Source organism: Mesoplodon mirus (genome assembly GCF_964341445.2).
Source record: "Mesoplodon mirus genome assembly, chromosome: 10".
NCBI classification, from domain to species: domain Eukaryota; kingdom Metazoa; phylum Chordata; class Mammalia; order Artiodactyla; family Ziphiidae; genus Mesoplodon; species Mesoplodon mirus.
The window spans coordinates 2,873,348-2,898,167 of NC_138986.1; the positions used below are offsets into that span (position 1 = coordinate 2,873,348).

General features: G+C 45.3%; 1 protein-coding gene across 1 annotated transcript; it reads left to right on the top strand.

Annotated features, from left to right (window-relative positions):
- The first annotated feature begins 221 nt into the window (after positions 1 to 221).
- Positions 222 to 12,083, top strand: MPC1 (mitochondrial pyruvate carrier 1). The gene is made up of 5 exons (XM_082633712.1): positions 222 to 452; positions 7,872 to 7,875; positions 10,361 to 10,457; positions 11,085 to 11,217; positions 11,546 to 12,083. Exons 1-5 carry the CDS (start codon positions 382 to 384, stop codon positions 11,568 to 11,570), a joined length of 330 nt encoding a protein of 109 aa, XP_082489838.1. The 5' UTR covers positions 222 to 381; the 3' UTR covers positions 11,571 to 12,083.
- The last annotated feature ends 12,737 nt before the right edge of the window (positions 12,084 to 24,820 follow it).

A 24,820-nucleotide genomic window follows, 5' to 3' on the forward strand; every position in this document is an offset into this window, starting at 1 on the left:
GGGCGGCGAGGACAGTCCCGCGCGCCTTCGGACAGTCATCTGCCTGCCCGGAGCGCGCCAGCGCGAGTGCCTGGCAACCGCCAGCCAATCGCCGCCGGACCCCGGCCGTTTTACGGCAGCAGGCCTCGCCCCCACGCGCTGCGAGGGGCGGGGAGGAGGTGTGCGGCGAGCGCGAGCCAATCCGTGCCGCCGCCTCCCGCCCTGCGCCCTCCCATTGGCCCAGAGCCAGGCGGCGGGCCGCGACCGTATGGTGGGGCCGAGCTGTCGTGAGGCACGCCGGCGGGCGGGTGCGGTGTCCGCGCTGTCCGCTCCGCCGGGTGTCATTGGGCTCCGAGGAGCGGCGCCGAGGGCACCGCGGGCGGCCTGGTGTCCGGCACGGCCATGGCGGGCGCGCTGGTGCGGAAGGCGGCGGACTATGTCCGGAGCAAGGACTTCCGGGACTACCTCATGAGGTGACGAGTCCCCGGGGCCGGACCCGCCGAGGGGTCCGGGGTGCGGAGCCGACGCCGCCGGGACGAGGGGCCGCAAGGGTGCGGGCAGCGGGGTGGGCTCCGCGCAGCGGGGCGGGGATTCCGGGGCGGCGGGGCGGGGGGTTGCGGACAGCGGGGTTGGGGCTCCCGGCCGCGGGGCGGGAGTCCAGGCAGCCGGGCGGGGTCCCGGGGTAGTGGCGCAGGGGGCTCCGGACAGTGGGGCAGCGGGGCGGGCCGGATCCCCGGCCGGGGGACCCCCACCCCGGCGCGGGCGGGCGCCGAGAGCAGGCCCGGTCCGGCGAGTGGGGCCGGGGCTTCGGCTCCCTGCACCTGCTCGGCAGGTGTGTGCCCAGGTGTGCGGCGGACCTGCCCCGGGCGCGGGCTGGGAGGGGGCGTCCCGGCATCGCTCGGTGGAAGGTGAGCCGCAGGTGCTCCTTTTCCGCGACACGGGCACTGAGCCCGCCGGGTCGACCTCGACCTTCGGATTTCGCAGCTTCAGGACGTCAAGCGTGGGACGGAATCAAATCTAACATAACGAATATTCTGCCAACCAAGGGCATACTTTTTAATATTCTGCTTAAGTCTTTGTTTTCAATGAGAAAGAAAGGGCAGTGGCGGGATGAAAAGCCTAAAGACACTTCCTATATTTTATTTTATTTTTTGGCTTCGCCGCTCGGCAGGCGGGATCCTAATTTCCCCCCAGGGACCACCTGCGCCCCCTGCATTGGAAGCGCTAGTCTTAACCACTGGACCTCCAGGGAAGTCCCACTTTCTGTATTTTATTTTCGCCTGTAATCTTGAGATGCCTGCTTTTTATTTCATTTATTTAATATAACTTTAAAACCGTTTAATATAGTTTATTTAGGTGTATACATTTTAGTTTTTCTTTGTGTGATTTTTTAAACCTAGGTAAGTGTAGGGTGCGGTATTTTTCAACAGGTTAGTGTAGTAAAGAGGTAAAGTGATGACAGCTGAGGAGAAATAACCATCCATAGGGTACAGTATGAAGGCAGCTTCATTTTACCAGTAAAAAAAAAAAAAAAGGATTATTTTTTTTAAATTCTGAATTTTATTGCAAATACTGTTTGCTTGTAATTTTAAAGGGCAGTAGGGTAAGAACAATAATTGTCTGCCATGTGGTAGATTTGGAAATAGAAGCTTCACTCTTGACTTTCCAAAAATGAACTTTGTGTACTTGCATAGGACCATGATTAATTAGGAGAGATGTGTAGTACTGTGGAGGAGAGTATTTATCAGATTACTGTGCTGGGGAAATCTGAGGAAAGGAGTCGTGGGAGGCTGTGTTCTTAGTCCCTGCGGTTAAGTTTCTCTATGACTTCAAATATTACCTTAGGTTTTTACTAATGTATCTCCTTTGTATGAGCCTTCCTAATAGTAAAGTACAGCTAAGGATAAAACTGTATGATATAATTAAGAATAAAGTCTTATCCATATTAGAAATATGCTGATGATTACCTAACGTTCTATTACACAGGAAGAATTTGTAAAATATATGTATTTTCAAGGAAGAGAGTTAGCCCTGCTTTTCTAAACTTATGTTTTTTTACTAGACAGGTGTCTGTGAGCCAGGTATTTCAATTGAATACTTTGATATATGGTCTAACCTTTTTTCAAAGATTAAGTTCATGTAGCTTTAATGTTTACATGTCTTCTCTAGTATCGCTTTAATTGTATTAAGCTCTGACTAAATGAGGAAAAAAAGAGAACTGCAGTGTCCAGGAAAGTGCTGCCTGGTAGGACACCCAGCTAGGATTCCGAAGAATGACTTCTAGCCAAGGGATCCCCAGCAGTCAATCCCAGTGGACTTTTGTTACCCTGTCTGTGAGATGGGTTTAATGACAGTGCCCTATCTGGTTGGGTTGTTGAGAAAATTAAACCAGATGAGGGATGTGAAAATACTTGGAAACCCCAAATCACTACGTATTTCTATTATATCTTGCTATTTTTGTAGCAGAAACATTTTAAAAAGTGTACTGTTATGGGAAAAGTTAAAATCTTAAGTGTGAGTGTTACTGAACAGAACTTGAGTCTGTGCACCTGACACACAGCAAAGCCAGTCTCCTGACACCGGTTGTGGGGAAGGGAAGTGCAGCGTTTACTTCAGGGCGCCTGCCAACCAAGGAGAAGGGGCAGCTCATGCTCTAGAGATGCAAACTCCCAGATGGCTTTCAGAGAGGGGTTTTTAAAGACACATTAGGAGTGAGGGTTGCAGGGTGTGTGATCAGTTTGTGGACTTTCTTCTGACTGGTAGGTGGTGAGGTAACAGGGTGATGTTTTGGGAATCTTAATGTCAACCTTCTGGTTCCAACCAGCCTGAAGGCTGCTTCTTGTGGTGGGAATGTAGTGACCATCCTCCACCTGGGTGGGAGCCTTAGTTCCTGCAGGACAACTCAAAGATATGTGTTAGATTGATACGTATATCCCTCCAGGAGGAACCAGGACTCTGTTTTATCGCTGAACTATTGTTTAAGCTATCATTGCTTTTCTTGCTTAACTGCTTTTCCTTCTTCCTGCGTTCCCTCACTTCCCTCATTAGCAACTGCTTGAGTCCGCCCTTGGGAACTTGGGGAAGGCCTGGAAGACTAAAGCCTTTTTCTACAACAAGAAACCGGGGACACAGAGGGGCTTTTGTACTCAGGAAGGGTCCTGCTCAGTTTCATGAGGCGTAAAGCTCTGCGATTTTGACTTGGAAATACTTCTGTGGACTGAACAGATGAAGTGAGATGTCCGGCTGGCCTTGTTTTCCCTGCTGCTCTTGGCAGCAGTGGGATTTCATGCCAGCCTGCAGAGCAGTGATTGAGTGATTGGGCTGATATCAAAACGCTCAGCAGAAGCTCTTTTATTAGCTTTTTCTCCAGAAAGGAGTCACTTCTTCCCAGCATTTATTAGAGGAACGTTTCCTCTGTTTGTTCTTCTAGTCTTCTTGCTTACAGCCCCTGCTTTGCTTTTGCAAATAAATAAACCCGTAATAAGACAATTTCACATTCTCTTCCAGAGACGGGGCCTGTGCCTTCTCACCTCGTCAATCATTTGCACTCCTGAGCAACTCAAGCTCTCTAGCGTTCTTTTTTTTTTTTTTCTTTTTGCGGTACGCGGGCCGCTCACTGTTGTGGCCCCTCCCGTGGCGGAGCACAGGCTCCGGACGCGCAGGCTCAGCGGCCATGGCTCACGGGCCCAGCCGCTCCGCACCATGTGGGATCCTCCCGGACCGGGGCACGAACCCGTGTCCCCTGCATCGGCAGGCGGACTCTCAACCACTGCGCAACCAGGAAAGCCCTCTAGCGTTCTTTTTACAGCCTGCCGAAGGGGTGTAGAGGTTTTCCAAACTAAAGCTGCTCTAGAATTTTAAGTCATTTTATTAACAACATAGTTGAAGTTTTTAGCAAAAATTTAAAGTCATATTTTACATAGATTATAACCTCCCGTCAATTACATTTTATGGATAAGACTGAAATGTCTTTCTTACTAAAGTGAATTTTCAAGTGTATTTTAAAATGTTGATTTTTTTTTTTCCATCGAGGAACAGGAGTTAAAAAAATGGGTTGTAACCAAAGGCAGTGTGTGGACTTTGGATCTGATATGGGAAAAAACAGCTATAAAAGGCATTACTGGGACAACTGGGGCATTTAAATTGGGTCTTAGTATTAAAATATTAAGTAATTATTGACAGTTTTTGTTGGATGTGATGGCAGTATTATTACACCTAGGTGATGAGTTTGAGGGATGGTTTGCTTCCCAGCTATGTAGTCTTGGACAGATTGCTTAGTGTTTGGGCTTTGGTAGCTGTTTGACAACACAGCATAGTGCTGTGTATATTACAAAAGTAAATGTTCTATTTTTTATTGTTATCAATATTCCAATGTCTAATCCCTGGGTTCCTGGTACTCCTTTTGATGCCTTTCACTGATTTCTTCTTACTTACTTTAATGAAACTCTTGAATCAAGAACTTCCTGGATCTCTATTATCGTTTTGTTTTGTTTTTTTAAATAAACTATTTCCTCACATACGTTATTGGAGTAAAAGAAGATAGCTCTCTCTTTTTTGCTCTTCTCTTATTCTCCCTCCTGAATTTTGGTTAAGAAAGATAAGTTAGAATGAGCAACTAAGTTTTGAGGTAGGATGTATGTTCTAGTGACTTAGTCAAGATCTGTGTATATTTATCCCAGAGATTTACTCCCCTCCCTCAGAGAAGTGAACGGATGTATATGTGCACATATGTATTTGGATATATGTGCAAAGAATGTTTTCTTAGGTAGAACCTAGATCACGAGTATTTGAAAATCAGTTCATCAGTCAGCATGCTCTTGTAAATCCGAAGTGAGTCGGCTGTTTGCAGTGAATATTCTCCAGTTAATAAGGTTATCTATTCTAAGTTATTTTAACTTCTTAGTTTCCAGGAGAGCTTTAAGAATTTATATTTACTACCCAAGTGAGAAGTTGCAGTGGAAAACAGGGAGTCTTTCACAAGTTATAAGATTTTAGAGCTGGAATGGACCTCAGACATCAGATAGTCCAACACTTCACCTGCCATATAGAAAAACTGAGATCCAAACCAAGTGGAAAAGTTGAGACCCTCTGGATGCCAAACCTGTGAAGCCAAAACAGGAATGTCGGTTAAGATTTAAAGGGAAATAGTTATGCACAAAAATGGTTTTGAGAAGAAGGTTTCAGGTGCTTTCTCTGCACCTCCTTTTCCGGTGTCTGCCTCCCTTCTCTGCCGTGCTGCTTGCATACCCGCCCCGGGCTTACTGCCCTGCCTTGTAAATGACCTTCAGAAAGTTACTGAGGCTGAAGGCCTTGAAGCAGAAGTGGCCACAGGAATCTCTCTTCTGCCGTCCAGTGTAGTGCTGACCATCTAAATACAGTTGAATACCACACATTCTGATTGTTGAAGCTTTCTCTCATTTTACCTTGAACCAGAAGATCAGGTAAAAGTTGCTGAGCATAAATGAAATGGTGGTGAGCGTTTTCAGCCTATAAGAGAATTTCAGTCTAGAATCTCTCCAGGCCTTACCCCGCTCTCAGTAGTGGTATAAACACTATGCTAGGCTGCCACTTAGATCCTTGTAGTACTGTATAAGCAAGTTATAAATTACCTAAATTACTCACAGTACTTTCAGAGAAAGCTAGCAGTTACTGTCAGTAATTTTAGGAAAGGAAGAAACAGATTGGCAATGCCGAGAAGACGTTAAGAAAATAAAAATGAGCTTAGAAGAAACCTGGAGCCAAACAAGCAGTATTCCAGGTTAAGGAGAAGCAGAGGATAGTTTATGCGGGGTAGTCATCCTCCTTTGTCCCCTCCATCAGCATTCTTAACGGGGGAGATCGGTTTTTCCTCCACAAGAATTCAAGGTCATAAGTGAACCAAGAAAACCCTTATGCATTTTGAGGTTGTTTTAACCTTCACTGAAATAAAATACAGGCAACATACCAAATAAAGAGAAAGTCAAGGGTGTTTTCCACACAGTTTTAACACTATTGTCCCCCAACTGCAGTTTGTGTTTGCTTATAAGTTTATCTTTCTTTGGAACAGAAGCTAGTACATACTAGGAAGCTTTTCTTTTCTAGTTTGGCCCTGCACAAATATGCCTTTCAGATTTTTTGACTGAGTAGTTGATGCATGTTTTGGACAGTTCTGACATAGAATTAAGGGATGTTGAGTTGTGGCTTTTTGTATTTCCCAGGGATGTTTAGAATAAATTTATTCTCAGATTGGCTTACCGTCTTTAAACCACTATTAAGGTGATGTGATCAACATTGTTTCTGTGGTCCGTTTCACACAGGACTTTTGGACCGAACAGGGTATGACGGCAGAAGTTAACTCCTCCTCCACATTCCTTTATAACCTGCCTGTTGTAAAATAGGGTAGAATTGGAACTATTGTACAACTCAAGGAAAGAGTCCTGAATTGAAAACTAAATTATCTCCGAGTGGACAATTTAGATTTTAAGAAATAACATCTTTTAAAATACTTTTGTAGGAAAAAAAAGTGCCATTGGTAATTTATAGATAAATAAAAGGCCTGTGTTCAGATCCTGAACAAAGAAGAGTGACACCACAGGTGACTCTAGTCCAGAAACTACTGGTTCCTGCCCTCTGACCTGATGAGGGCATCACCCTCTCTGCCGTCCAAACACTGTGCTCAGCTTGGACTTGCTGTGAAATACGATCTTGGCGACGTAATTTGTTACCGCAGTTGAAACATAATCTATTAAAACAGTGCACTTAACGTTGACAGACGGACTCTTCCTAGGCTGTTCGTATTTCATAACAGAACCTATCTGAAGTATATTATGAGCATCGTCAACGGCTACTCTCATGCTGGAGATTAGAACCTCCCTGACCTCTACGTCAAAACTACGAGCGGAGCTGTTTGGACGAGACAGTGTGTATAGAGGATTTTATCATTTTATTGCAGTAATTCTTTCAGGGCTCACTTTTAAGAGTTTGCCTTATCAGAACACTTAAGCTATATCCTGAAAAGAAGAACTGCCATCTCAGAAGTCAAAGTAATTCGACGTACTTCTGAATGGTATTCATTTTAACATTGAGGAAAACAATTCCCTTAACATTAGAAGATTTTTCTCTTCATTCACTCAGCAAACATTTTTTGAGTGCCTTGTGAATTCTGGGCACCACTTGGGCCAGAGTTTCAGCTGTGAACAGAATATGGAATTACACGCCTATTTTTAGGAGCTTACATTCTGGTGAGGGCCTGTTGGTAAGTAAAAACGGAAAGCCTGTTGCTGGTAGAATTCTGCAGCATTGTGCTTCTCTCCAGCTTGTCGTTTTCAAAGAAATGCCCCCTATAAGCCCGTGCTGTCCAGTCTGAGAGCCACAAGCCCCAGGTGGCAGGGGAGCTCGTGGAGGGTGGCCAGTCCAAGCTGAGCTGTGCAGCAGCGTCGACACCCACCGGATCTCGGAGACTCAGTGCCGAAAAAGAATGTAAAATACCTCATCAATAGGTTGTTATTGATTACATGTTCAAATTAAAACATTTAGAAATGTTGGAATAAATAATAAAATTAACTCCTGTTGTTTTTCACTTTTGTTAACATGACTTCTAGAAAGTTTTAAATTTCATGTGACCCCTGTTCGTGACTTGCACTATATTCCTGTTGGATGGCTCCACTCTAAGGGTTAAGTTTACATTTCATAAACTTAAGGTTTACTTTCATTAGGTCAAAGTTATTGACCCAAGATCGCTCGATCTTCTCAAGAAAAAAAAAGAATATGTGCCGCTGGTCTTGTAGTTCTGTTACTGAAACTTGAATACATGTATGAGGTTAAAGTAACCGAAATCTTTCAAAGCATCTGATCTTTTGTTTTTTCCCCGCATGTCTCTCCTGTCTGAACCTCGGTGACTCCTCACAAAATAGTACGGTAAGAACCTGTTGCTACTTCACATCAGGCTTCTGCAGACTTTGTGCATTAACAGGGTAGGGACAGGGGACAGCCATCATGCCACATCCTTGTGGGTCCCGGGCTGAGGGCGCCTCCAGTGACCCCTTGGTCCTCCAGTTCCACTCTGGACACTAACTTCTCTGCAGGACCAGTGCACTGACTGGTGAATATCTGACAGAGCACAGACCAAACATGTATTCCAGAAAAGGGGAGGGAGAACTAGAATCTTGCACTCGATAGAAAAGATGTATTATTAACTTTCTATGGTTAGATATTTTAGTAACTAGTGTTGAAATTATCTTTACCTTTTATGTTCTTTTTATGAAATATCTCTTAAGTATATCTCACTGCTTATAATCACAAGTGTCTATATAGCCCTTAACTTGCAGAACTCTGCTTCATATAACCCTACACTCACCACAGTAAAACTTTGAATACTGTCTTGTGACCAGAAGTCCCCCGGGCTGCCTCAGGTTTCAGATTTATGCCGTGGCCTCTTACTACTTGGCCGCAGCTGTGAGCGCAGACGCCTGGCATGGCTGAGGCCCTCAGGGCAGCCCTGAGTGTGTGCATAGTGCGGGGATCTGGGGGCCACTGTGCAGACCAGAGCAGAGCGGTGGAACGTGATTAAACAGCCAAGCGTTGGGAATAGACTAACGTGGTCCAAACAAGGAGGAGGGGAACATCACTGGAGTAGTAGAGAGTTGGAAGTGGAGGGACACAGAGGAAAGGACAGGAAGGGAGACAAGCAGGTAGGTGAGGAGGCATAGATGCTCCATCGCCAGAGGTCTGGAGGATGAGGAAGGAGGAGAGTGGCCAGGCTTCATCTAGGTACAAGAAACAGGAAAGTTTCAGCAATGAGTAGCTGAGACAAAATCCAGTCTGAAAGCAGGAGGACCAAATAGCCACCCCAGAACCGCAGAGAGTCTTTATACCAACTGTGCCTGAGTTACAGCGTCCATAACTCAGATGTGGGATTCTGCAGCACTCACCATGCTGGCAGTAGGACAGCTCTGGCAGTTTGATGGCTATTTAAGGCAGAGGCCTCATGCTTACATTAAACACGTTATGTAAACGTTTCAAAATATTCTTAGATCATGACAAAGGTAATTCTCACTGATTTTTCTTGCATTTCCTTGTTTCTCATTCTTACGAAGTTTTTGGATTTTTATTTATTTATTTTTTGCGGTACGCGGGCCTCTCACTGTTGTGGCCTCTCCCACTGTGGAACACAGGCTCCGGACGCGCAGGCCCAGCAGCCACGGCTCACGTGCCCAGCCGCTCCGCGGCACATGGGATCCTCCCGGACCGGGGCACAAACCCATGTCCCCTGCATCGGCAGGCGGACTCTCAACCACTGCGCCACCAGAGAAGCCCAGTTTTTGGATTTTAATGACTCTTGGTCAGTATTAGAAATGCAGGTCTAGAAAGGTATTTTGCAGTCTGCGTTTATCTTAAATGCTCTGATAGGCAGAAATAAAGCACTGCTTAATGTTCTAATAACTGAAAAGGGTCTTTACCCAGCAGTGTGTGGTTTCCTTCATATTTTATTTTATTTTTTGTTTTTCATTTTTTTTTTGGCTGTGCTGCATGGCTTTCGGGATCTTAGTTCCCCAGCCAGGGATGGAACCCGGGCCCATGGCAGTGAAAGTGCCAAGGCCTAACCATTGGACCTCCAGGACCTCCTTCATATTTTAAAGCCTTATTTGCAAATTGTACATAAATAAAACAAGTTTTAATTTAATGGGGAAAGCCACTGGACTTATTTCAACCTCAGAAGTTAAATTAAATTGGACGTTGCTACTGTTCAACGTGACAACTTAATTCTGGTGCCTGGGACGGCCGTGGTCGCACATGAGAAGCTCCTGAGCCATTTCTTAAATATAGGCTGTTCCTATTACTTCAAAATTAATTTTCAGTTTAATTTCTCATTATCTGGGGGTCTGAGTGTAGATTTTTAGGTTCTCTGGTCTTCATACAGCTCATATGAGGTGAAAAGCAATTTCTTCCCTTATTAAGTTACTTTCTTCAGAAAAAGTATCCAACTTAGGGTGTGCATTTTAAGAGATGTTGACAAATATCTTAATGAAAATTTGAAGAAAGTTTGATAGATTTAAACATTAACATTACAGAGAATGGTTGTAACAGGTTTAAGTTGTAGCAAGAGTGACTTGTGTAAGAAGTTAATCTCATTTGAAAATTCTCTAAACGGGACAGTCTGAGGTTACTTGGTTGTGATCTGGAAGTTGGTAGGGACCTTGGTAAACTGGCTGATCCCTTCTGGTTTGGGGCTCTCACCTTGTGAGAACTGCTGATTCACAGGCACATACTTGCACAACTGAACGCCTGCATGGTAACCTTCCCCAGTTAACCGCACATTTCACGTTACTGTTGAAGAGAAGTTGTAGCTGTTCACCGCTCCGTCTTGACTTTTCCTCTTCTTTCTCTCCTCGTTTTTTAACAGCACTTTTGGGGCCCAGTAGCCAACTGGGGTCTTCCCATTGCTGCCATCAATGACATGAAAAAGTCTCCGGAGATTATCAGTGGGCGGATGACATTTGGTAAGGATGCAGATTTGAATAATTGGGAGGATCTTTATATATAAAATGATAGCATAATACAGCTCCTGCTTACATTTCAAGTTTGTAGCACCAGACACTAAAGTCACTAATAGAAAGTAACGTAAAGCGCCTGACGTCATTGATGGGTGTTCTCCTCATGGTAAGGGAGAAAAAGGGTTACTGTAGTTGGAAGTATTTATTAAGGTCCTGGTTGCCTTTCAGATTTAGTACCCCTAGTTAAAGAGTGTGTCCTCTTGAACTTTATTTGGAAAAAGGATCTTTAAGTTTACTTGAAATCCTGATATTTGAACATAAAACTTGTTGAGGGGATTAAATAGCAGTTCTTTCAGATAAGGGACTATAAACGACTCTAGGGGACAGAAAAGGAGGTTAGAACTGATGTCGGTTTACTGACATTATGTTCTTTAACTGTTTAAGTAATAAGTAACAGAATACCTAACAGTGGAGCAAACCATCTGATGAGTTTCCCATTCATGTAAGCATTTAAGCAGTAACTTCTATCATCTGTAAAGGTTTTAGCAGAAGAGGTTCTTTTTTTTGAGGCAGTTGAGCCCTGTCAGCCCTCAGTTGGAGGCTGTAAGTCACTGTCTTGCGTGTTCCTGGCAGCCCTCTGCTGTTACTCCCTGACGTTCATGAGGTTCGCCTACAAGGTGCAGCCTCGGAACTGGCTGCTGTTCGCCTGCCACGCCACAAATGAAGTAGCCCAGCTCATCCAGGGGGGACGGCTGCTCAGGCATGAGTAAGTAGATCCCACTGAGCCTTTGTGTTCTGAGGAGCTGGGGAGGCCTGTGTCGTGGGGCGGGCTGTGACTGTGCAGCTGGGGAGACTCGACGCAGAGCAGAAATACGCTGAGAAGTTAAAACAGGGACTGCGCCGTTGAGACAGTGGGATGAGAATTCACTTATTAAACATGAAAATTAGCATGAAATAGGGTATTACTGTTCTTATGACATCGTGACTTGAAATACGTGTTAACCTAAAGGTGTCTTCTTAAAGCCCTCCAAGGCCTTCGAGGCTGGCGGTGAAGCTTTGTTTCTCATTGAATTTGTCTTTGTGCTTCTTCCCAGGATGTCTAAAAATGCCTCAGCATAACAATGGAAAATGAAGGACCGGCTTCTTGAAGGGATGGCATTGCCAGCTGCTGCTGCTGAGTCACAGATTCCATCATAATGAATAGTCTTGCTAAGAAAAATATGCGGAATGCTATTTTTACTAACCAGACTATTTTTCTAGAAATAGCAGGGAGTTCCTAAACCTACTCTCTGCTGCCTTACAAGTACTGAATATTTTACTTCTCTTCAGAAAGAGTAGCTCAAATATGCAATCAATTTAATAATTCCCAATGATGGTTTTATCTGCAGTAATATGTATATTATCTGTTAGAATTTACTTAATGAAAAACAGAAGAGAACAAAATTTGTAACCATCAGCATTTAAGTACTCAGAAATCGTGACCTTTCGTTTAATGACCATGAGACAGCCGACAGCTGGCCACATACCTAAAATCACATTGCCAGTGTTTGAAAAGGTATTTGTATTTCCATGCAGTGTGTATATTGAAATGCTGTAAATTAATGGCAATAAATGATTTACATATTTGTCAAATGAGCATGATTAAATACCTTGTTATGTTTGTTAAGAAACTGAAGAACTATATCCCTGAAAGGTCAATTACAGGTGAAAAGTGGAACTCCTTGAAAATGATTAACATGGCTATAGGGAAGTGACAAGCTGGGGGCCAGTTTCGCGAAAGCATCCACATTCCCAGCTATTCATAATGCGCTCTCTCAATGGGCAGACATTAGAAAAGGCACCCAAGCACTGCGCCTGAAAACTGCCCCGAACTAGCCGGCTGCAGACTGCCCAGAAGTGTCCTGGGCTTGAGTTTCCCCCCGAGGCAGGTCAGCTAACGTCTGTGCTGTTTCCAGGGAAGCCGTGGGGCTTGCAGGTCCACAGCACGTGTCGATGGCCTGGTGGCCAGCGCCGCGCTGGGCCCTGGGAGGGGAGGCTGACCTCTGGGCGGGGAGCCGGCTCTGCAGGGCAGGGGTGGAGCTGCTCCGAGGAGTGGGACCAGAGGCCTGAGAGCGTCCTGAGAGCACGGTCCTCACGCCTCAGGTCACGTCACGCAGGTAGTTGGAGTTCGTCAACCTTCACCGTGAACGCGAGCACGGTTTCCCATCTCCTGGCGATAGTGGATGAGAGCGGCGGGCGCAGGGCCGACGTCGGCGGGCCTGTGTCCCAGCTGCTCCTCAGCTAGCCTGTTCCCTCTGAATCATTTCTGTCACTTTTTCTTTCCTTCAGAGGCGTTACACAGCTTTCAAAGCGCTTTAGGATACGTTCTTTGAGCCACACGCAGCCCTGTGAAGCTGGACTGGTGCTGCTCCCACACGGGGGACAAGGGGGCGTGCGTGGCGGGGCCTCCTGACAAGCGGCTGCGGCTGCCCCGCCACCCGGGGCTGGGGGCGGGGAGCTGGGCGCAGGCCGTCCTCCCCCCTGAGGCTCATTCCTCCACAGCTCACTGGAGTTGAGGGTGGTTAAAAGCAGCTGGCGAGAAGAGCCCAGATGCGTTTAATTCAGTTAAAACCGTGCGTCCTGCTTAATCTGTCATACAAGTAACATAACTGGTAAGAAATTCAGACCCTACACGTGCATATAAAGGAGCCACCGCAGGCTCGTGCCTTCCTTTCCCATCTGTCCGGAGTCACCAGTTAGTGTTTGTGGTTTTGAATCTTCCGCTTCCCTTTTCACCTTGGGAAACTCGTCCGACCTACCCGTCTCTAGTGCTAAGTGCGGAGCAGGGGTAGCCCGCGGGGGTCAGCTGGGTGGGAGGGAAACCGCGGTGCCGCCCCAGGAGGCCGCCCCAGGGCCGGGAGAGATGCTCCAGAGATGGGAGCAGGAGAGGCCCCGATAACGTCAGTCACCAGTCTGCTTCCCTGAGCTGCTCTCACACCTGGTGAGGAAGTCGGGCGGAGGCCAGCAAGGTCACTAATGCTCTGAATGAACACGGATGAGCAGGGCGTGTGCACGGGCCGAAGGTGTGCGGGGAAGCGGTCCCGTGGGAGCCGCCAGGTGGACGGCCCACGTCAGAGCGGGTCCTGAGGGGCCCAGACAGAGGACACGGATCTTGTACCCTGGCAGCTCCCTGAGGGGGTCTCGGGAAGCCCCCAGCTGTGCTCTTTCTCTGAGCGCAGTGTCCCGAGTACTGGCGAGGACAAAGGCAAGGATGCCAGGTGAACAACGAGAAAGGGCGGGGCAGGGCGTGCAGTGTGCCACGGCTGGACTCTGACCCCTAATTCCCTGCAGCATCCACACCAACAGGAAAACCTGTATTCTGGAACAAGATTTTGTAAAGGTTCTTGGTTCCTTTAAAATGACTAGTGTCCCATTAGCAAAAAGGACACTTAAAACAAGTGGGCGTTCCACGTGTAAGTGAAAGCCTCGTCAAGCAGACTGACCAAACGGTATGAACACGTCATTGCCGTGGGGGCTGGACAGGAACCCTCCCGGGAGCACTGCCTCCAGGGCCTGGGCAAGCTCGGCGCTCTTCCTGGGAACTGAAAGAGCGCTGTCTCGTGCAGACATCTGAAGTGAGTCGTCACAGAATGTGGTGGTCAGCACGGCACATCAGCTACACTCCAATAAAGTTAAAAGAAAACATGTAGTGGCTCTTTGGTCTACACTGTGAGAGCAGTGCCTGCTCCCTTCAGGATGTCCTCAGGGCATCATACCTGAGCACTGGGGTGTATTAGTAGAGAACACTGCCAGCGATGTAAATACGTCAACAATGAGCAGGAGTTCACATTTACAGACACAATAGCTGCACAGCTAAAACATGAAAACACAAGGACTGGGTTGACGCAAAATGTAGTTCCTCTAAAAGCCCAGCGATCCTGTGACCGAGCAGGACCCCATGGGGCCTTCCTGGGACAGGCCCCTCCCCCAGGTCCTCTGCGTCAGCTCCGCTCTGAAGTACCCGGATCACAGTACCTGATGCACCTTTCCCGAGTTGTTTTACAGATGCTAAAACCGCCACCAAATGGAAGAAATTAACTACTTGACGACCACGGGCACGTAGCCCCCAGCCCTACTGGCACCTAAGGATTGATCATGTGAACCCCTGTGACCCCGCCCTGTGACCTCACCATCAACCAATCAGAGAACTGTGCACGAGCTGATCACACACCCTGGGACCACCCCCTCCCTCAGCTGGCCTTTGAAACTGCTTTCCTGAAACCCATGGGGGAGTTCAGGTGGTGTGAGCACAAGCTGTCTGGACTCCTTGCTTGGCGCCTGCAGTAAACGCTGCACTTGCCTTCCCCACAGCCCGGGGTCAGTGGATTGGCTTTACCATGCGGGCAAGTGGACCCAAGTTTGGGTCGGTAAAAATACATTTCCAGATTTTTTAATTACCACATATAACGTTTTCTCTAAAAATACTCAAGATCTCAAAATATTTTTCATTTCACATAATAAAACACAGAGAGAATTTGAAGCTACGAATGCACTATGACACCTCCATGATAAGGGCCACTGACTGTCAGGGCCAAAGTGTCACGAGGGCTTCAGCCACAGAGCGTTTCCTTTCTCTGACAAGTCACGGGACAGAGGTGACCCTCGTGAAGTACGTCCTGCACTGCCCCATCTTTCCCACCCACAGCGTGAGTCCTGGGCTGGGACGTGTACCTCCCTGGGAGCAAAGGGGTGATAAGCGTTGGTGGTGACAGTTGCCACATGCCTTCCTGCAGAGCTCCTACCACACTCCACGGGGACCACTCGGAACCTCCAGTCGGGCTCAATGACTCCTTTTGTCTTTTTACATTTTCATCCAGGATTTCTTAGTTGTTTTCTCAGGTGCGTGTGTACGGAAGGTTTGCAGACAGTAGCGGGAAAGCAGCAAGAGTTGTTACAACATCTGAGGTCCTGACACCCGACATTACATCAGAGTTCTTCCCAGTCATTTTGAGGCTGGAGATAGATGGGCTCCAGGCTGGGCATTTACAACCAGCCTCCTGGTTACATTTCCTGAGGCGGGAGGCAAGTGGGCTCCAGGCTAGATATTTACAACCAGCCCTCTGTTTGTACTTTGAGATAGAAATAACAACAGGAACAGGGTAAAGAGCTGGATTTTGCCTCCAGAGGACACTTTAAGATAACAGTCGTGGCAGGAACAGAGAGGAGCTAACCCTTGTTTGAGTAATAGATCCACAGGTCACGTATCTCCCACCCTTGGGGCAAGGGAGACATTGCGCGTGTGCAGAAAGGCTCCTTGGGGGTCAAAAAGGAGGGGGCACCATCCCATAATATGTGACGCCAAGGCCCCCCGTAGGCCTCTGGGCTGGAATCCATCTTGGAAAAATGTTGTGCAAGCATGGTAGGGAGGGTCCTAGAGGAGGTCAGGTGTGGAGAAAGAAACCAGGTAACTGGCCAAAGGCAAAGGAAGACCTGGAAGGGCTGTCCCGTAAATGACTTAACCTCCTCTTCTCTGCACTCGCCCACGCGCTTCCTCTCCAGGGGTGCATCTCGGCCCTGCTTCTGTCTGAACTAAACAAACGGCTTCTCCGTGTGCTCTCCCACTTGTTGTTGTGCTGTGTCTCTAATAACAAACTTGTGCCCGTTTTTACAGTTTTTGCCTCCTTGAGAAATGCATTTTTCTTTCTTTCTTTTTCCAGTCAGCATTGTTTACTTTTTTAAATTAATTTTTATTGGAGTATAGTTGCTTTACAATGTTGTGTTAGTTTCTACTGTACAGCAAAGTGAATCAGCTATATGTACACATATATCCCCCCCTTTCTGGATTTCCTTCCCATTTAGGTCACCACAGTGCATTAAGTAGAGCTCCTGTGCTATACAGCATGTTCTCCTCAGTTATCTATTTTATACACAGTATCAATAATATATATGTGTCAATCCCAATCTCCCAATTCCTCCCACGCCTCTTTCCCCCTTGGTATCCATACATTTGTTCTCTACATCTGTGTCTCTACTTCTGCTTTGCGAATAAGATCATCTGTACCATTTTTCTAGATTCCACATATATGAGTTAATATACAATATTTATTTTTCTCTTTCTGACTTACTTCATGACACTCTCTAGGTCCATCCACGTCTCTACAAATGACCCAGTTCCTTTTAATGGCTGAGTAATATTCCATTGTATATATGTACCATATCTTCTTTATCCATTCGTCTGACGATGGACACTTAGGTTGCTTCCATGTCCTGGCTATAGTGAATAGTGCTGCAATGAACATTGGGGTGCTTGTGTCTTTTTGAATTATGGGAGAAATGCATTTTTCAGTGGGGGAAAGAGCCAGGGAAAATTTGCTTGTCTGGTGGCTTGCTGGTCTAGCAGGTAGGGTTCCTGGTTTCCATCGAGGCTACCCAGGTTCAGTTCCTGGTCAGGGAACTAAGATTGCGCTTCAAGCCACCAGCCACTGCTGACTCTCTGAGATCAATTTCATTGTCTCAAAATAATTTGGTTTTTCAGGCCCAGGAGAGAGCCAACAAGAGCAAAGCTTGGTGACTGGGGGGCGGTAGCCCCAGGCAGGGCCGTGGCCTTGGAGCCATGGGGGATGGGAGGAGGGCAGACGATGGCCTGGGGGGAGGTGCCGGCCAAGGGGTGGCCAGGGGCTCCCAGGATTGTGATGGAGCTCCCAGCTCCACAGAAAAGCTGCATGAGAATCAGCTACACTCCCTGAGAGCTTTACTACAAAAGCTGATCTCAAAGCCAAGATCTGCTTGCTGACATGCACCTCAGGCAAATGTTCCTTAGGCGACGGGCACAAAACGGGCTGTTGGCCTATATTCCTGATGGAGCCTGGCTCTGATTCCTCTCAGTTGCTCTGAAGGTCCAGCTGAGGCCAACGAGACAATATTTCAGCCCCAACTAGTATTTCTCACCTAATCATTCACGAGGCCTGCTAGACAGTGGTGTTCTATGTCTAGTTATCAGAGGACCTTCCATAAACTAGGGCTTTACTCCATTAACTAAGTCTATACCCTTACAGCTGGACGTGGGCCCTACTGAAAAGGCAGGATAAATACTCAGTTCTTTCCTTTTCTGCCCGATTTTTAAAGTATAATTGGTTCAATAGCTGTTTCAGTTGTAACACATTATTTTGAATTATTTTTTCTGGCGTTTTCCCTTTTGAGCATAACAGACACAAATTTTCATAGATTGAAAGTGTTTTTATCAACAGTGTTTATTATCATTTTTTGGCTCAATTGTCATAACTTTGGCCACTGGGTGCCCCCTTCCAGGTCTCTTGGGCTTTGATCCCACTAAGCCTCCACGTTTCCTGGCGCAAGATGCCTCCTGCCCACTCTGAACGTTCGCTTCCCCACCACGAAGACATTTCTACATGTATGGGGAGCGCGGGCTCCATGTATGGGGAGTGGGGTTTGTACCCTACACACGGGCTCTCAGTACCCACTTGCTGCTAGAGGTACGGGGCTTCTTGGCCAGTTCAGCGCACAGTACTCAAAAGGACTTTAAAAAGAAATCATGCATTCATATTGATATTTCCCTGTCAATTCTACTATAGTACTTCTACTTAATATCTTTCACTTTCGTAATTGAATCTTTTATACTTAGTTGCGTTATTTCTAACACAAGCATTTCATAACTTACTTGCTTTACCCAACAATATAAAGAAGAATGGTTTCTCAATCACACCATTATTACTGTAAACAATGAAACTACTGAATACAAGCCCGAAATTTCCCTTATTCTTTGTCCTTGGAATGAACGTCCCAAGTATGTAGGTTCCAAGTAATAGTTCTAAATTCACTTAAAATAATCTTTTGGGCTTCCCTGCTGGCGCAGTGGTTGGGAGTCCGCCTGCCGATGCAGGGGACACGGGTTCGTGCCCCGGTCCGGGAAGATCCCACATGCCATGGAGCGGCTGGGCCCGTGAGCCATGGACGCTGAGCCTGGGCGTCCGGAGCCTGTGCTCCGCAGCAGGAGAGGCCACAACAGTGAGAGGCCTGTGCACCGCAAAAAAATAAATAAAATAAAATAAAAATAAATAAATAAATAAATAAAATAATGATAATCTTTCGTCTCTGCTACGCAAGCACTTACCCAATGGAGAGTTCAGCACAGTTGTTCATATTTATTTTCAGCGTGAAGGCTTCTGCGTTCTAGCAGCTGCTATAGTTCTTAGAAGGTGGCGGCTCTTGGCTCGTGTTCCTAGCACAGGAAATTGGAGGCCAGGCTAACAGTTAAATGACTATCCGGGAAATTCCATCTCTATGATCGCTTCAATTCTCCAGTGTAGACAGTGAAGTCTGTCTACACTCATGGGTTCTGGCTGAAAAAATCAACTCTACCTTTTCCTACTTAATTTCTAGTACTGTTACAACCTACATAGTTTAATTTTTAAATCTTGTACTGATGTACAAGTTTTATCTTGTGCCCTTTTTGAGTTATCACTTTTCTCTTTAAATAAAAATAATAATATCCAGATTTTCTGCATACCACACTCTGTATTTTCACACCAAGGTTTACATTATATACATTCAAATAATTCTCAGTTAATATTTTCTTAACCGCATGCAGTCAGTGTTTAATTTTCTTGTAGGGAGATTTTGAGGAGACACATGGTCCCAAGATTCCACAGGGCAAGCAAAGGCAACGCATGTAAAAACAAGCTCTCTTTATTTTTTAAATTTTTGTCTGAAATCCTCTCTTCACTCAGAAGTCAAAATGCAGGGTTTGCTTTTTTAATATATTTTCTAGCACAACCAAATACCCTCTAAGTAGTTCACCCCCCTCAAACCTTACAGTGACTATAGTTATGTTCCTTAAAATACAAATAAAACACAAGAGTTTCGCCTGACCACATGTGCTTAGTGTGTAAGAGTAGCACCACTTTTGACACAATTTTTGCCAAAAGTCAGGGTAAAGGTGCAAGCGAGCCAGCTGGAAGTCTCATGTGTGCAGCAGTGACTTTCGCTGCAATATCTTTGCTTCTGGCCAAGAGTGAAACAAGAGCATGGGATGAAACACGTTCAAACAGCCTCCAGTCACCTGCTCTGGGCCTGCTGAAGTCCTTCCTCTGTATTTCTAAACTAGCACTACAGATACAATAATCTGCATTATTATATAGATGATAACAACAGTCTATAATGGATGGATTCAACCGTTCAAGTTTTGCTTCAATTAAATCCAACCACATTCCATTTACTTCTAAAAGTCTTTCTAATTAAGCGTCCCTGGCAGCCGGGAGGCTTGGAGGGCTCCCTCTGTGCCACACAGGCCTCCCAGGTGACCCTGCATTTGGAAGCGAGCGTTCCAGGAAGCAGGCTCTCCACACAACTTCCACTTTGCGGGTCCATGTGCAGCTTCCATCACTGAGAAGGGGCGTCAGTTCCGGCAGCAGATGCCCAGGCTTTAATCAGGTGGAGGCCGTTTTCTCACTTGTCCAGTCCCATCGCACAGTCCAGGTGTTGGTCCTGGAAACATAGTCTTAAAACTCATTTCCATTCTGCACGATTCCGTGGTGGACCTCAAAGCATTTAGTAAATCCCTTTTCTGCTTAAACTGGTCCAAGTAGATTCCATTGTTTGCAATCAGCAGCTCTAACCATCCTGAGACAAGGAACGTGACATCTTAGGCTTCATGTCCACAATTCCTGATAAAACATCAGTAGAGCCATGGGCATCTGGAAATATCCTTTACGATTAGCCCAGTGTAATGTCTTCTTAGGGAAGGCCAGGGGATGGGCCCCCTGACTCCGCAGGCCCAGAGTGCCTAAGGCTGTGAAAGCACTCAAAAATTAAAATGTACTGGAGACAGAGGTGCAAAACAAAATCCTTTATAAAAATTTGCAATAATAAATATACGTCTCATGGGGAGGGGGAAGGGTAAGCTGTGACAAAGCGAAAGAGAGGCATGGACATATATACACTACCAAACATGGGGTAGATAGATAGTGGGAAGCAGCCGCATAGCACAGGGCGATCAGCTGGGTGCTCTGTGACCGCCTGGAGGGGTGGGATGGGGAGGGTGGGAGGGAGGGAGATGCATGAGGGAAGGGATGTGGGAACAGATGTATGACTGATTCACTTTGTTATAAAGCAGAAACTAATTTAAAAAAAAAAAGAAAAATAAATAAATATACGTCTCACATAGACTGAAAGAGCTCCTGTTGGCAGGATAAGTGACTCTCTGTATTTGACTACAATAAAGAGTCTGGGAGTGAAAGAAATTACAGCAGGAGTCACTGGGACATAGATGGAGGAAGGAAGGAAGGAAGGAAGGGAGGGAGGAAGGGAGGGAGGGAGAGAGGGAGGAAGGGAGGGAGGGAGGGAGGGAGGAAGATATGGCTCAAATGGGAAGAATTTCTAGAAGGCCAAGTAGGGGACCACAGAAAATCCACACCTAGGGACTTCCCTGGTGGTTCAGTGGTTAAGAATCTGCCTTCCAATGTAGGGGACACCGGTTTGATCCCTGGTCAGGGAACTAAGATCCTGCATGCCTCGGGGCAACTAAGCCCCCGTGCCACAACCCCTGAGCACATGGGTCACAACTACTGAGCACGCGGGCCACAGCAGAGGATCCTGCCTGCTGCAACTAAGACCGAACGCAGCTAAAAATATAAATAAATAAATAAATATTAAGAAAAAGAGAAAACCACACCTAAAAGTGTTATAGCAAACCCCAAGAATATCAAATGAAAGAAAATTCTAAAAGCTTCCAGAGAGAAAGGATTAATCATCTATAAGTGGGGTGACTAAACCACCTGTAAGTAAGCAGAGTATTATGTCTCAGTTTACGCAGGATCATCCTGGTTTACACCTACCGCCCAAGCTTAATTACTGGTAGTGCCCTCTTCACTCTCAAATATGTCCTGGTTGAACAGTAAATTTTATCTTTTTTTTTTTTTTTTTTTTTTTTTGCAGTATGCGGGCCTCTCACTGTTGTGGCCTCTCCCGTTGCGGAGCACAGGCTCCGGATGCGCAGGCCCAGCGGCCATGGCTCACGGGCCCAGCCGCTCCACGGCATATGGGATCCTCCCAGACCGGGGCACGAACCCGTATCCCCTGCATCGGCAGGCGGACTCCCAACCACTGCGCCACCAGGGAGGCCCAGTAAATTTTATCTTCACCCTAACCTATAAAGGAGTAAGAGACAGACTGGTAGGAAAATGGTACAAGGGGATACTGGTGTAATGGTTTTAAAGTAGTAAAAGTAAAGAACTTTGAATGTCAGATTTTTTTATCCAAATTGTCACTCAGATGTGAGGATATAAATATTTTCACTCATATAAAGCCTCAAAAATGTTATCACACAGTGGAAATGCTCTTGAAGGAAGGATTCAGAGAAGAAAAGAGACAAATTCAGGAGATTGCTATAAGAGGTATGGACTTAAAGATAATCAAATGCTTAGGTAAAGTCCACTATAGGACCCAAGTGGGAAACAGACTGTCCATAACAGTCTAGAACTAAAATATCAGCATTATGGGGCTGAGGGAAGAGGGAGACCAAGGGACATGATCATGGGCAAAAAATCCTGAATTATAAGGGTACAGTAAGATATTTCTAAGTTTACTACTACAGGTAAATATGCATAATTATAGGTTTTCAATAGAGGGTAGCCACAGTAAGAACAAAAATATAATGTTTAACTTTTTAAACTGGCAGAATACTCAAAATGACCAAAAGAAAACAGGAAAAGAGAATAAAAGAAGCCAAAAAAAAGTTCAATAAAATATGAAATAAGATAAATCCTAATATCTGGTCACCATAATAATTATAAATAGATAAAACTTACAAATATAAAAGATAAAGACTCTCAGATGGACTATTAAAAAAAATGTCCAATAATATGATGTCTAGAAGAGACATAATTAAAACAGAAAGATACCAAAAAATTGCATATAATGGATGACAAAAATACAAATAAGATGTTAGCAAGTAGAAGTCAATAATACCACATTAAGAAAATAATTCACCATGACCAAGTGTGACTTATTCCAGGAAAGCAAAGTTGGCTCAATATTTGAAAATCCATTAATATTATTCACATATTTACAGATCCAGGAAGACATCATATAATTACAGTATCTCCACAGATGCTATAAAAGCCTTGGACAAAATTCAGAACACATTCCGGATCAAAATTACTCAATGGATTTGAAAGATGCTTTCTTTTTTTGTTATTGTTAATAAATTGATTGGTTGATTGGTTGATTAATTGATTTTTGGCTGCACTGGGTCTTCGTTGCTGGGCGTGGGCTTTCTCTAGTTGCGACAAGCAGGTGCTACTCTTTGTTGTGGTGCATGGGCTCTAGGTGCGCAGCTTCAGTAGCTGTGGTGCGTGGGCTCAGTAGTTGTGGTTTGCGGGCTCTAGAGCACAGGCTCAGTAGTTGTGGCGCACGGGCTTAGTTGCTCTGCAGCATGTGGGATCTTCCCAGACCAGGTATCGAACCTGGGTCCCCTGCATTGGCAGGCGGATTCTTAACCACTGCTCCACCAGGGAAGTCCCCAGATGCTTTCTTAATATAATAATAATAAAGATAACATACATATTCCTTGGTCCTGAAGCCAGCATCTTATTTAATGGAGAAACATTAGAGGCATTTTTACTAAGATCAAGAACAAGGTTAAGGATGCCCAGTATCTCCTCAACTATTCAACACTGTATAGGGACACTAGGCAATGCAATTAGAGAAGAGTAATCAAGTTCAGGTGTAAGAATTGGTAAAGAAGAAGTAAAAACTCTCTCTTTATATATGATATGAAAGTATACCAGGAAAACCATAGAAAATCAATGACAAAACTAACTCAATAAAATAATTTAATGTAGTAGCAAGATATAAACCTCACATACAGAAATTAAGAGTTCTTTTACACAAACAATAACCAATTGGAGGACACAGTAGTAGAGAAAACTCTATTTACAAAAGCAACAAAGAAGATGAAATACTTAGGAATAAACAGAAGATGAAATACTTAGGAATCAAAAAACATGAAATATGCAAAAACTATAGGAGGAAAGCTTTAAAGTACTCTGGAAAGACACAAAAATAAACTTGAACAAATGGAAAGACACCACTTGTTCTTGGATAGGATGATTCAAACTTATAAAAATGTCAGTTCTCCCTAGATTAACTTATGAATGCAATAATACCCCAATAGAAATAAAAATATCCATAAGCTTTTTTTATGGAGTTAGACAAGTTAATATTAAAGTTCATTTCGGGGACTTCCCTGGTGGCACGGTGGTTAAGAATCTGCCTGCCAATGCAGGGGACACGGGTTTGAGCCCTGGTCCGGGAAGATCCCACATGCAGCGGAGCAACTAAGCCCGTGCACCACAACTACTGAGCCTGTGCTCTAGAGCCCATGAGCCACAACTACTGAAGCCCGTGCACCTAGAGCCCATGCTCTGCAACAAGAGAAGCCACCGCAATGAGAAGCCCGCACACTGCAACGAAGAGTAGCCCCCGCTCACTGCAATTTGAGAAAGCCCGCGCACAGCAACAAAAACACAATGCAGCCAAAGATAAATAAAAAAAAAATTTTTAAGTTCATTTGTAAAATTGAACATGTAAATATAGCTAGGAAAATACTAAAAAAGAAAAACTATGAGGGTGGCTTATCTCTGCCAGACATTAAAACACACTATAAACCTTTAAGTTACCATACTGTGGTACGGGGGAATGAGCAGACAGAGACCAGTGACATGGAACAGAAAGCCCAGGAATAGATACAAGCACATATGAAAATTTAATATACTCAGGTCACTGGGGCAAAGAATAAGTCAGATTGAAGTGGACTTCTCAATAGCAAAACAGGACACAAGAGGACTTTGATAAAGTGAGAGAGTGGCAAGGACATCTATACACTACCAAACGTAAAATAGATAGCTCGTGGGAAGCAGCCGCATAGCACAGGGCGATCAGCTCGGTGCTTTGTGACCACCTAGAGGGGTGGGGTAGGGAGGGTGGGAGGGAGACACAAGAGGGAGGGGATATGGGGATATATGTATACATGTAGCTGATTCACTTTGTTATACAGCAGAAACTAACACAACACTGTAAAGCAATTATACTCCAAAAAAGATGTTAAAAAAAAAAAGAAGAAGATGATGACAGTCAAAACTCTAAATAAAAAAGAGGACTTTGATAAATGTTGCTGGGACAACTGTGTAGCCATTTGCAAATAGACATTGTCACAGTCCTACGTCACACCATACACGAGGATAAACACCAAATGAAACAAGGACATAAGTGAAAAAGGAAACCATTCAAACACTAGAAGAAACCATGGGTGAATTCCTCTTTAACATTAGTGGACAGAAAGGCTTTTTAACTATGACTCAAAATTCAGAAGT